The 13470-nt window shown below is 40.8% G+C and overlaps 1 protein-coding gene across 1 annotated transcript in view; it reads right to left on the bottom strand.

Moving 5' to 3' along the window:
* SYNJ2BP (synaptojanin 2 binding protein) overlaps window positions 1-6707 on the bottom strand; it is a 40004-nt gene extending 33297 nt beyond the window's left edge. Inside the window, exon 1 of the mRNA XM_068964346.1 lies at window positions 6563-6707. Coding sequence (XP_068820447.1) covers window positions 6563-6626 — 64 coding nt within the window. The 5' untranslated portion in view covers window positions 6627-6707. The remainder of the gene's footprint in view (window positions 1-6562) is intronic.
* Between the last annotated feature and the right edge of the window lie 6763 nt (window positions 6708-13470).

Below are 13470 nucleotides of genomic sequence, written 5' to 3'. Positions count from 1 at the left end.
GTATAGCAACAAAAAAATGTACTGTGCTCAACTCAGTCCCTCTCCATCCTGGTGCCCCCTCTGATGGAAGCAACAAAGAATATGGCCTACGTGAACGAAAAAAATATTGCCTACAACATCAGTAAACAAAGGTTGCTGCAGCCATCAAGCCATCACATTACAGCCGCCCCCAATGGTGAACCTTGAGCAAACTCAGGATGGAAACAGGATGCCTGTCATCAAGCAGTCAGCCACTGCTTGGCCATCTCCAATGAGGTACCCTGAGGAGATTCAGGGCAAGATACAGGATGCTGGCCCTATAGAGCTCAGGTGCATATCAAAGGAATGACTTCAATGAGCCCAGACTTTTGCATCTTCCCTTATATAGAAGCAAAGACCTGGTGGCTCAGACAAGTGGGGGGGTAGGGGGAGGGAGGGTACGGACTCCACCTGCAAAGAAGACCTGGGTTCGAGCCACAAAGAAAAGCTCTAAATTCATTAATTTGAGATGTCTGGTTTTCTTAACAGTAATCTTTTGATGTTCTGACTACCTGGTCTTTGTTGCAAAAACTTCTATATATCCTGGCTTCTCCCTTGCCTCTTTGGAGCAGACTGAGAGCAACCTGAGAGGCTTTGCCCTGGCCTTAAGTCCTCAGTTCTATCTGCCAAATAAAACATAACTTTCAACTTCTAGGTTGTGCTTTTGTTTTTTTAGTCAATATCTACCAAAGATGTTTTAGGCAGTGCCTGTCAGGATATACATCAGGGCTTCTTTTCATTGCTCCTACACTTCTCTTTCAGATATACAGGTAAGCATTTGATCTACCTATTCCTGATCCTTCCATAATTTGGCTTCTCCAAACTGGCTCGCCTGTGGACTTGATGATTTACTGCAACCAGATTACAACTAGTTATACTAATCATTGGTTTAATGTGTTCGCTTTGTTTCCTAATTGTTTGTGCTTTATGTCTCTCTGCTACACTTGACTTTGTTAATGTTACTGGTTGTGTTATTTACATTCTGCCTATTTTGTAAGATTGTTGTCTCCTGCGTTACTCCAGGCCTCCAACAAAACTAATGATGTCTTGAGAGTTAAACATCTATAACTCTACATAGAATAATTATAATAGTGCAACTCTAGTTCACTTTCATGCATTGGAGAAGGAAATGGCAACCCACTCCAGTGTTCTTGCCTGGAGAATCCCAGGGATGGGGGAGCCTGGTGGACTGCCATCTATGGGGTCGCACAGAGTCGGACACGACTGAAGCGACTTAGCAGCAGCCGGTATGGGAAGAAGCAACAAGGAAAAACATTTCTTGGATCATAATAAATTAGTAAGACAGGGGATCCAGAGAATTTTAAATTATCAACAGGGCCTAATTCAGAAATTAGCACCTTGAGTGGCATAGCAACAGAATCTTTGCCTGATCTAGGAATGAACCTTCCTAGGGAGGCTCATGAGACAAAAATTAGTCATGAAATGCTTCTCCCAAATGTTGGTCAAATTTATGACCAAGGGGAGAGATTGTAGATGAAAAAGGTTGCCTGCCACTTTGGTAAACAAAGGACGTTGCAGCCATCAAGCCATCATATTACAGCTGCTCTTGACAGTGAGCCCTGAGGGAACTCAGGAGGGAGACAGACTGACCCACTAGCAAGCCATCAGCCACTGCAGCCACCCCCAACAGTGCACCCCAAGAGGACTCAGAATGGGAAAGAACAGAATATTGGCCCTACATACCTAAGGTGTGTATCAAAGGAATAATTTCAATGAACCCAAATTCACATCTTCCCATATACAGAAAAGCCTTAAATTCCCTAACTTGAGATACCTACTTTTCTTTCATTAACAGTAATCTTTTGATGTTCTGACTCCCTGGCCTTTGTTGCAAAAACCCCTATAATATTCTGGCTCCTCCTTTACCTCTTTGGAGCACTCCCTCAGAGCTCTTTGAGTAGCTGTCTTGTGGGCCTGAAGTCCCCAGGAAGACTGCCGGATAAAACATAATTCTCAATGTTTAGATTATGCATTTTTTTTCAGCCACCAGCATCTTTATTCTCTCACTCCACGATAAGCCCTTGTGCAAGAACTGAATGCATATGCCTGGTCTCTACTAGATCATGTCTCTTACTTAAGTGGCAGAGTTAAGAATTGGATGTAGGTCTGTGTGACTGTAAAGAATCCACTTGCGATGCAGAAGATGCAGGAGATGCCATGGGTTCGATCCCTGGGTCGGGAAGGTCCCCTGGAGGAGGGCATGGTAACCCACTCCAGTATTCTTGCCTTGGAGAATCCCATGGACAGAGGAGCCCGGCAGGCTACAGTCCACAGGTTCGCACAGAATCGGACACAACTGATGCGACTGTGTGACTTAAGCACAACTGAAGCATGCTGTGTGACTTAAGAATCCAGGCTCGGAACCAGTCTAGAAAGATCAGAGTCCTGTGAGAGCAAAGGGAGAAAAAAAGATTGTGTTTATTTCTATATTTGCTTCCTTACTTCTCTCTCTTCCCTCAACTTCAGTCTGAGCTCTTCTGATTCAAAGGATATGTATTTCATTTCCTGATTTCCTAATGCCTTGCCTGGCACATGCCAAAGAGTAGTCAGCAGATGTTCATGAAATGACTAGGCAAATTGATGAATATCAAAAATCATAATAGAATGCTATTATATAAAGATAACTAGTAACATGGTCTATTTCAGCTTTCAAACAGTCATAAACAAGGTTCTCCACTAAACACAATTTAAGAGAGAAGAATGAATTTGGTCATAATACAATGTAATGGGTAGGAAACTGACTAAGATTCCAGAAACAAGGAGATGGAATATGTGGGAAAACACATACAGTGAGAAAAGTATATGCTATAGAAACTGTATCTCTAAAGACTGCTTCAAGGATCAACCTTATTAAGAATTTTTAAGACAGAAGAAAAAAAAAGTTGATAGATGCTCAACTAGAGACACATTTTGTAAAGCCATGTGACTAGGTAGCACAGCAGCCTAGTAAATGCAGCTACTATACTAGGAGGTAGTACGTGGAACACTGGGATCAACAGATCTGGGTTAAACTCTGGGCTTTTGAAACTTACTGACTTTAGAACTTGGGCAAATGCTTAACCTCTCTGAGAGACAATTTTCTCATCTAATAATGTGGATTAATCACCACTCGTGGTGGTTTTGAAGAAAAAAATGTATATATGTATGTGTGTGTGTATGAAATAATTAGCATACTGCCAGAAAGATAATACGGAATTCCTTAATTATTCATGATTAAAACTGTTCCATCTCATTATCCTCTGCAACTCCCTTAAAGAAAGTAGAAAAACAGAAATTCTGCTCCCTTTTTAAAGATGGTAATCAGGAGCAACTTGTTGAAACTTATTGAGAACTCAGTCCTGAACAAGGAATCCTAATATCCAACAGGAAGTTAAAAAAATCTAGATTAAATTCATTGTCATACTTCTTAGAGTAACTGAGTCTTTCCAACATTAAGAACTCAATTTGATAAAGGAAAAAGCAGGAGGCTTTGAGACTATAATCAAGCTGGATTTCCACAGAAAGAAAAGAGCGTTCCGTAAAGGACAAAAAGTGGACTCTTCAAATCTTTAAAGGCATTTGAAATTTCAATTGGTTCTTTAGACCACTTACTGTTAGTTACAAATGGCAGGACTCATGAAACAACACATGGAACGGGCCAAAGAATCATGAACTCTTGGAGGAGGACGAAACTTCCAGTCATCCAACCTAAGACTCTCTTTACAAGGCTGAGGAAGAAGGCATAGGATAGTTGCCGAGCTACGTATCAAGCTTCTTTTTGCCTCACCAGATACTCACTTCACTGTCATGATTTTTCCAAGATTTTCTTTCCTGTGCAGTAAGCAGGACCATACAGAATAGGTGCATTTGCCTTGCAAAATGGGCCCAAACACTGGAATTACCCAAGACCCTTGTCCCTGACAGAACACTCACACACAAAAACAAAAGTATATACATTCTTGCAATTACTTGATTAAATTATCAGGTCCCTGCAAAGGAAGCTGTACTGAAACAAAGAGTGACAATACTTCCTACACACAGAAATGCATACTTGGAACTAGAGGCTTTTCCTAGTTTGCTACTTTGGGACTACCCCAAAAGAGAAAAGACTGCTACTTTGGGACTACCCAAATTACTGGAAGCTTCTAGGCATGGTAACTGACTTATTCCCTATATATCTTAATGATGACACAGTGAGGAAAAGTGGAGTGAGATTGTGAGACTTCTTGGGAACACCACATAGCAGGTAACTAGCAACGGCAGGTGATAAACAGAAACTTGAAACCTTGTTAAATGAACCAACCAAACTTCAAAAGTCAGCGGCTCTACTCGTCTAAATTTTCTAAAGTTTATAAACTTTTATGGGTAAAATGTGAAAATGCTTAGAAAAAATTAGAAGTCACTAGGTGAATAAATCCACACACAAAACAGAAATTAACTCTGAGGTGAGATATATTAGCTAAAAAAATTATTATTAATCATTCCTTTGATGCTTTTCCTAATTCCAGTAATTCAGAAAAATGGTTATATTAGGAATTTCAGGTCTGCAAGATCAATAGGATCAGAAAAATTTCAGTGAATGGTCAGCTGAACATCAGCAACACTGCTATGTAACTACCAAAAAAGGTGAAGTGATATTACACTAAACTTTAAAAATATTTAGTGACTGAAATAAGCAAGAGAATATCAGAGTGCTGCTCTGCTCCAGTCAGGTGATTCTGAAAATCCTGCAGACACTACACTGATGGAACTATGTCAGAACAGGTTAAATTCTTAAACAGGAAACAAAACACAAGAGAACTAATGTAACAACTAGGGATAGTTAGGCTTAGAAGGAAGAGACAAAACAGGAATACAACCAGCTGCCTTTAAATACTTGCAACTACCATTGTTTCAATTGGCCCTAGGAGAACAAGTACCAATGGATGAAAAGTACTGAAAAACAGATTTTGGTTTAACAATAATTTTCTATGTTAGTCTCAAAAGTCAATAACCATTAATAGGAAGAGAAGGAGAAACTTAAGTAAGAGAAGTATACCTAAGAGATTTGGGCATACTGAATGAGTCTTTGACAAACGTTTAGGAGCTCCTATGAAGCATGGCATTTAACCATGCAGATTGGCAATAAATTACACTCTCATTAAGCTGATTTCTAATTTTTTATAACAAGAAAAAGGACAAAGATGATTTTGGGCCATATTTTATGAAAAATAATCTATAAATTGTAGTCAAGCTCCTAAAAAATTTCAGATGAGAAAAGATGGACTGATTTAGGTAGTAGTGATGGCAACAGACAGGTGTGTATGGCTTACAAAAACATCTCAGATAGAGTGCCTGGTACTTGATGAGCTGTTGGAGACTTGAAATAACAGTATTTAGCAAGACTTAGTGTGTTAATCTATTCATTTATTTCCTAACAATAAAAACAAGAGTAATGAACACACAGTGTTTACCACACAATGTTCTAAATATTTTACGGATTAACTGATTTCATTCTCATACCCCTTAGAAATGTACTCTACTATGCACACTTTACAAATGACAAATTAAAGCTTGTATCAGTAAAGTTAGGTAATGAGTATCAAAGAACTAGTAAGAGGTTAAATAAACCCAAAGCTTAAGCTCTTAAAGCACTAGACAGCTATAAAGGAAAGGCAACAAAAGCCAACGTGGGCAGCAATGTTAAGAGCCTAGTGGAGTCAAGAGCATCAGGAGATAAGAGGACTATAGGTGAAAATGAAGATTTGGTAGTATCAGAATCACATGACAGGTTTGTTGTGAGGAAAAGAGGAAAAAGCCCAAACAAACAATTGCACTGAATCCAAATTCAGAGAGATGGGTTCTAGGAATTAACTTATTTAAAAAAAAAAAAAAGAAAAACCAAAGTTGGATAATTTTGAAGCGAAATCAGCTTTGGGAACATTTGTAGAGGATCTCTAAGGTCTCTTTCTGTTTCAACATTCTAGTTACCCCTCTGAATGAATTTTCCAGAAATGAAAGGCGGGAGGGAGGAATACCAGCACCGAAAAAACGGATATGCAATTACAGTCCACACCGTTTATGCTCCCATTTTCACTAAACGGTCTCTCAGAAATAGGGACAGAGCAGACAAATGGAAGGAGGGGTGTGGTGTTCATCAGTGCTGGCTAAAAAAGCAGGCTTCCCCCCTCCCAACCCCCCGCCCCCACCTCCCAGGATTTTCCAGTACCATTACCAGAAAGAAACCCCTCCTGACTATAAAAACAGGTGGTCACGACAGGGAAGCCTGGCGTGCTGCAGTCCACGGGGTCGCAAAGAGTCGGACACGACTGAGCGACTCAACCAACAACCGACTGCAAATTAGGTGGACTCCTCAGATCCTCTCGGGCTAACGCCGGATGTCAAGACAAGTCATCCGTTTGCTCACAAACGCTTCAGGAAACCTCTTGGTTGGGGGCCGTCTTGTCCGGGTCCAAAAGAATCCGGCTCCGCAAAAGAGGTGTTCGCTCTGCAATTTACAGCCTCAAGAACTCTACTCTCAAGCGATGATTACTTCCGCACATACCTGACGGTCCTCTGGTGAGATTGATCTCTTCCTCGGTAATCAAGTAATCCACTCTTCCGTTCATATTTTAGTCTCTGGCTTCCCGACCGGGGTCAGCGAGGATCCGTGCAGGTGAAGGTGAGAAGCACTGCCGGCAGCAGCCACAACACCGCACTTTCGGTTTCAGCAGCCGCGAACCGGAAAAGGAAGCCGGATGAGGGGCGAGCGCCAGGAATGCCGGGAGTCGTGGTCCTGGCTGCCGCCCGGCACGAACTCTCACCTAGTCCTCAAATCAAACTACGAGGTGAGCGAGGAGCGCGTTTCTGTCATGATTTTACCATTCCAGACGGATTCGGGGCGGGGCGGGCTGGCTAGGAAAGCTAAGAGACATAAAATAGTTGCTCAGTTCAGTTCAGTCGCTCAGTCGGGTCCGACTCTTTGCGACCCTAACCGACAGGAGCCCGCCAGGCCTCCCAGTCCGTCACCGACTCCCGGGAGTTTACTCAGACTCGTGTCCATTGACTCAGTGATGCCATCCAACCATCTCATCCTCTGTCGTCCCCTTCTCCTCCCACCTTCAGTCTTTCCCTGCGTCAGAGTCTTTCCAAATGAGTCAGCTCTTCGCATCAGGTGGCCAAAGTATTGGAGTTTCAGCTTCAACATCAGTCCTTCCAATGAATATTCAGGACTGATTTCCTTTAGGATGGACTGGTTGGATCTCCTTGCAGTCCAAGGGACTCTCAAGAGTCTTCTCCAGCACCACAGTTCAAAAGCATCCATTCTTTGGCGCTCAGCCTTCTTTATAGTCCAACTGTCACATCCATTCATCAGTTCAGTTTAGTCGCTCAATCGTGTCCGACTCTTTGCGACCCCATGAATCACAGCACGCCAGGCCTCCCTGTCCATCACCATCTCCCAGAGTTCACTCAGACTCACATCCATCGAGTCCGTGGTACCATCCAGCCATCTCATCCTCTGTCGTCCCCTTCTCCTCCTGCCCCCAATCCCTCCCAGCATCAGAGTCTTTTCCAATGACTCAACTCTTCGCATGAGGTGGCCAAAGTACTGGAGCTTCAGCTTTAGCATCATTCCCTCCAAAGAAATCCCAGGGTGGATCTCCTTCAGAATGGACTGGCTGAATCTCCTTGCAGTCCAAGGGACTCTCAAGAGTCTTCTCCAACACCACAGTTCAAAAGCATCAATTCTTTGGCCCTCAGCCTTCTTCACAGTCCAACTTTCACATCCATACATGACCACAGGAAAAACCATAGCCTTGACTAGATGGACCTTAGTCAGCAAAGTAATGTCTCTGTTTTTGAATATGCTATCTAGGTCGCTCATAACTTTTCTTCCAAGGAGTAAGCGTCTTTTAATTTCATGGCTGCAATCACCATCTGCAGTGATTTTGGAGCTCCCCAAAATAAAGTCTGACACTGTTTCCACTGTTTCCCCATCTATTTCCCATGAAGTGATGGGACAGGATGCCATGATCTTTGTTTTCTGAATGTTGAGCTTTAAGCCAACTTTTTCACTCTCCTCTTTCACTTTCATCAAGAGGCTTTTTAGCTCCTCTTCACTTTCTGCCATAAGGGTGGTGTCATCTGCATATCTGAGGTTATTGATATTTCTCTCGGCAATCTTGATTCCAGCTTGTGTTTCTTCCAGTCCAGCGTTTCTCATGATGTACTCTGCATAGAAGTTAAATAAGCAGGGTGACAATATACAGCCTTGATGTACTCCTTTTCCTATTTGGAACCAGTCTGTTGTTCCATGTCCAGTTCTAACTGTTGCTTCCTGACCTGCATACAGATTTCTCAAGAGGCAGGTCAGGTGGTCTGGTATTCCCATCTCTTTCAGAATTTTCCACAGTTTATTGTGATCCACACAGTCAAAGGCTTTGGCATAGTCAATAAAGCAGAAATAGATGTTTTTCTGGAACTCTCTTGCTTTTCCCATGATCCAGCGGATGTTGGCAATTTGATCTCTGGTTCCTCTGCCTTTTCTAAAACCAGCTTGAACATCAGGAAGTTCATGGTTCACGTATTGCTGAAGCCTGGCTTGGAGAGTTTTAAACATTACTTTACTAGCATGTGAGATGAGTGCAATTGTGTGGTAGTTTGAGCATTCTTTGGCATTGCCTTTCTTTGGGATTGGAATGAAAACTGACCTTTTCTAGTCCTGTGGCCACTGCTGAGTTTTCCAAATTTGCTGGCATATTGAGTGCAGCACTTTCACAGCATCATCTTTCAGGATTTGAAACAGCTCAACTGGAATTCCATCACCTCTGCTAGCTTTGCTCATAGTGATGCTTTCTAAGGCCTACTTGACTTCACTTTCCACGATGTCTGGCTCTAGACTAGTGATCACATCATCATGATTATCTGGGAAAAACCATAGCCTTGACTAGACAGACCTTTGTTGGCAAAGTAATGTCTCTGCTTTTAAATATGCTGTCTAGGTTGGTCATAGCTTTTCTTCCAAGGAGCAAGCGTCTTTTAATTTCACAGCTGCAGTCACCATCTACAGTGATTTTGGAGCCTGAGAAAATAAAGTCTGTCACTGTTTCCATTCTTTCCCCATCTATTTCCCATGAAGTGATAGGACCAGACACCATGATCTTGGTTTTTGAATGATGAATTTTAAGCCAGTTTTTTATTCTCCTCTTTCACTTTCATCAAGAGGCTCTTTAGTTCCTCTTCACTTTCTGCCATAAGGGTGGTGTCATCTGCATATCTGAGGTTATTGATATTTCTCCCAGCAATCTTGATTCCAGCTTATGCTTCATCCAGCCTGGCATTTTGCATGATGTACTCTGCATATAAGTTAAATAAGCAGGGTGACAATATACAGCCTTGACCTACCCTTTTCCCAATTTGGAACCAGTCTGTTGTTCCATGTCCAGTTCTGTTGCTTCCTGACCTGCATATAGGTTTCTCAAGAGGCAGGTCAGGTGGTCTGGTATTCCCATCTCTTGAAGAATTTGCCACAGTTTGTTGTGATCCACACAATCAAAGGCTTTGGTGTAGTCAATAAAGCAGAAGTAGATATTTTTTCTCAAATTCTCTTGCTTTTTCTTTTTTTTTTTTGCTTTTTCTATGATCCAATGAATGTTGGCAATTTGATCTCTGGTTCTTCTGCCTTTTCTAAATCCAACTTGAACATCTGGAAGTTCACGATTCATGTACTGTTGAAGCCCAGCTTGGAGAATTTTGAGCATTACTTTGCTAGGGTGAGAGATGAGTGCAATTGTGCAGCAGTTTGAACATTCTTTGGCATTGTCTTTCTTTGGGGTTGGAATGAAAACTGACCTTTTCCAGTCCTGTGGCCACTGCTGAGTTTTCCAAATTTGCTGGCATATTGAGTGCAGCACTTTCACAGCATCATCTTTTAGGATATGAAATAGCTCACCTGGAATTTCATCACCTCCACTAGCTTTGTTTATAGTGATGCTTCCTAAGGCCCACTTGACCTTGCAGTCCAGGATGTCTGGCTGTAGGTGAGTGATCACACCATGGTGGTTATCTGGGTCATTGAGATCTTTTTTTTTGTATAGTTCTTCTGTGTATTTTTGCCACCTTATCTTAATATCTTCCTCTTCTGTTAGGTTCATACCGTTTCTGTCCTTTATTATGCCCAACTTTCCATGAAATATTCCCTTAGTATTTATAATATTCTTCAAGAGATCTCTAGTCTTGCCCATTCTACCTGATAAGAGGCTCGTTTAGCCTTTTAAAGACTTGCATACATGTAAGAGAGACAGAAGAAAGATTTTAATTACAAGTTTGTTCAAGAAAATTCTCTATGGAAGGGGAGAGGGGTAAAGGTCTCTCTCCCTGTTGGTGAGAGGGAAGATTCAGTCTTTTTTTTTTTCTTTTAAGTCACTACAATAAGACCAGTAAACAGAGTAGTTTCAGGTTTGATTATTAATCTGAATTGGAATGCCTTAATTGGAATTGCACTTTTCATTCTTCCACCAGTCCCAGTGGCTTAACTTCAGGTTGTTTCTCAAAGCAGAAGCTACTGTGTTTATCAAACAAAACAAGAAAGAGGCAGATTCAGCAGGAAGGCCTTTTATTTGACAGTCTTGAGAGAAGTTAATATGGAGTAGTGGAAAGAACACAGGAGGTGATGTTAGAAGTCCTGGTCTCAAGTTTCAGCTCCATCTTCTTCCAGTTGTCTGGCTTTCATCAGATAACTTAATATCTCCCAGTTATGTTTTCCCCGTCTTAAAAAGGGCAAAATAACAGATCTTTAAAATGTTTTTGAAAAAAGTAAATGAGATGAAAATTTTTAAAAATGACTTCTCGACTTCAAACTCAGATTCATGCCATTCTCAACTTGTGGCCCTGGTTAACACATGTTAGTTGAATGAGTAAAGTGATCATAATGAAAAAAAAGTATGATAAGTGAAAAAAAAGGTAAGTAGATGACATTGAAATGCCAAGAGAGAAGAGATCAAATTGAAATTGGAAAAGAAAATCAAGAAAGTCATCAGTGAAGAAATTTTGAGAAAAAAAGAAGTTTCTTATAGACTGCATGGTGGTAGGGGGAATCACTATTCTGTACTTGCGAAGATTGCCCTTTTCACCTAAGCACTCAGCTTCAAAAGAAATATAAGGAACTATACAAGAAGAAGGGTCACCAAATAAACTGAATAAGTACTGATGGTAAAGAATCTGCCTGCAATGCCAGAGACCTGGGTTTGATCCTTGGGTTGGGAAGATCCCCTGGAGAAGGGAATGGCAAAGCACCCCAGTATTCTTGCTTGAGAATTCCATGGAAAGAGAAGCCAGACAGGCTACAGTCCTTGGGATCCCAAAGAGTTGGACACGACTGAGAGACTGTCACTTCATTTCGTTGGCAATAAGTGGAGGGACAGATAAAGCATTTAAATTCCCTTTATATATTAATGTAAATATAATTTTTAAGAATGAAGAAACTTTATATTTCAGCTACAGAGTGACCAATGCAAGAACATATGCTAGTTCTTCATAGGGGTTGGACTGGCTAAGGATGACCAGCTGAAGATTCATGAATTTTAAGTGCTTTTGGCTCACTGAAGCTAAAGTGAGAATTTCCTTGCAATGAGTAGAATTTCCTTTCTGTACCTTGTCACAAGTTTAAAAACCTCACAACTTGTATTAATATAACCATTTGGGGTCTGCTTTTAACTTGGACTAGTTTAATTTTGGAGTGGGAAATGGCAACCCACTCCAGTATTCTTGCCTGAAAAATTCCACGGACAGAGGAGCCAGAGTTGGGCACAACTGAAGTGACTTAGCACACACACATGCATAGCCTTCAAAGAGCTCACTGTGCTATTTCTCTGGTTGTCCCATGGTTGGGAATCCGCTTTTCAAATCAGGGGACATCCGTGTATGATCCCTGGTTGGGGAACTAGGATCCCACAGGCTGAGAAGCAACTTGGCCCATGCACTGGAACTACTGAGCACATGTGCTCTAGAGCCCATGCACTGCAACTAGGGAAAGCCTGAGTGCTGAAATGAAGACCCAGTTCAGTTGGGGGAAAGAAAAAAATACAACTCACAGTGAAATGGGGAGACATAACAGGAGTTCTCATGGATTGTGTAATTGTGCTGGGGCTTCACATGTGTTCAGAAGTATGTCAGTGTAATTCCTTCACGTAATAAACTGAAAAGAGCCATGCTGTCTAAAAAAAAAAGAAGAATAACAAGGAAACCTTAATATGCAGGAAGGCAGAAAACAGAGAAAATGGGAGTTTCCATTAAGAGAAAACAATTAAGAAAATCTGTGGAATCAGGGGAGTCATGTTGTTTCCGAATGCAAGTACGTGTGCCTGATGCACAGTGAGGCCAAACAATATGTCCCACCTGAGAATTATTTTTCTGCTCTGAATTAACATGTTATCTAAAGCTAAAAAAATTTTACATGTAGATGTACAGCTAATGGAATGTTGATTTTACATGTGTAGACTAGCAGTCAAGATTTTACTTTTTTGCTGTGTTATTATTTCTTTGTCCCAGCACTACATATTTATAAGATATTCCTTTACTTTGTGCCTTTTAAAAAAATTTATTTACTCATTTATTTATTGAGCAAATTTGGTGTTAACCTCTGTATGTTTCTTTTCTGGACTATTATTTAAAATTTTGTCTGTTATCCTTATACATGCTTGTGTGCACGCTAAGTTGCTTCAATCGTGTCCAACTCTTTTCGACCCTATGGACTGTAGCCCAATAGGCTCCTCTGTCCATGGGATTTTCCAGGCAAGAATAGGAGATCTTCTCAACCCAGGGGTCAAACCCACATTTCTTCTGTGTCCTCCTTTGGCAGACAGGTTCTTTACGGCTCACGCTACCTGGGAAGCCCTGTCCTTACACACATACCTTAATTAGGATCTTGAGTAAATCTTGGCCCTTTAAACTTCCAGCATAAACTTGAGAATCATCTCAGGTTTTACAAAATGGCTGTTGAAACTTTGATTGGGTTGCATTAATTTTTTACACCAAGCTGGAGCAAGATTATACCTTTATGATTCTGAATCCTGTAACCCATGACACGGATTATCATTACATTTATTTTCAGTCACTTTAACCTCAGAAAATATTGTTTTTTTTCTGTGAAATATTCTTGAATACCTTTATTTAATGTAAAACTTGGACACTTTTAAGCTATTATAAATTGTTTCTGAAACTTTCAATTTTTTTACCCTGGTATATAGAAATACAATTGATCTTTGTTGACCTTACATCTTACAAACTTGTTAAACTAATTTATCAATTCTAATAACTCATTTGTGAAGGCTTTTGGATTTTTCATACAAACAATCACAATTAAAATTTTCTTTCCAATCTTTCACCAGTTGTTTTCATTTTCTTGCCTTACTGGATTGGCTAGGACTTCTGGTACATTGTTGAATAGAAGTGGTAAGAGTAAGAATTCTGTGA

Source organism: Capricornis sumatraensis, chromosome 2 (genome assembly GCF_032405125.1).
Source record: "Capricornis sumatraensis isolate serow.1 chromosome 2, serow.2, whole genome shotgun sequence".
Classification (NCBI taxonomy): domain Eukaryota; kingdom Metazoa; phylum Chordata; class Mammalia; order Artiodactyla; family Bovidae; genus Capricornis; species Capricornis sumatraensis.
Note: the sequence above shows the minus strand (reverse complement) of the source record. Positions and strands in the feature narration are given on the sequence as shown.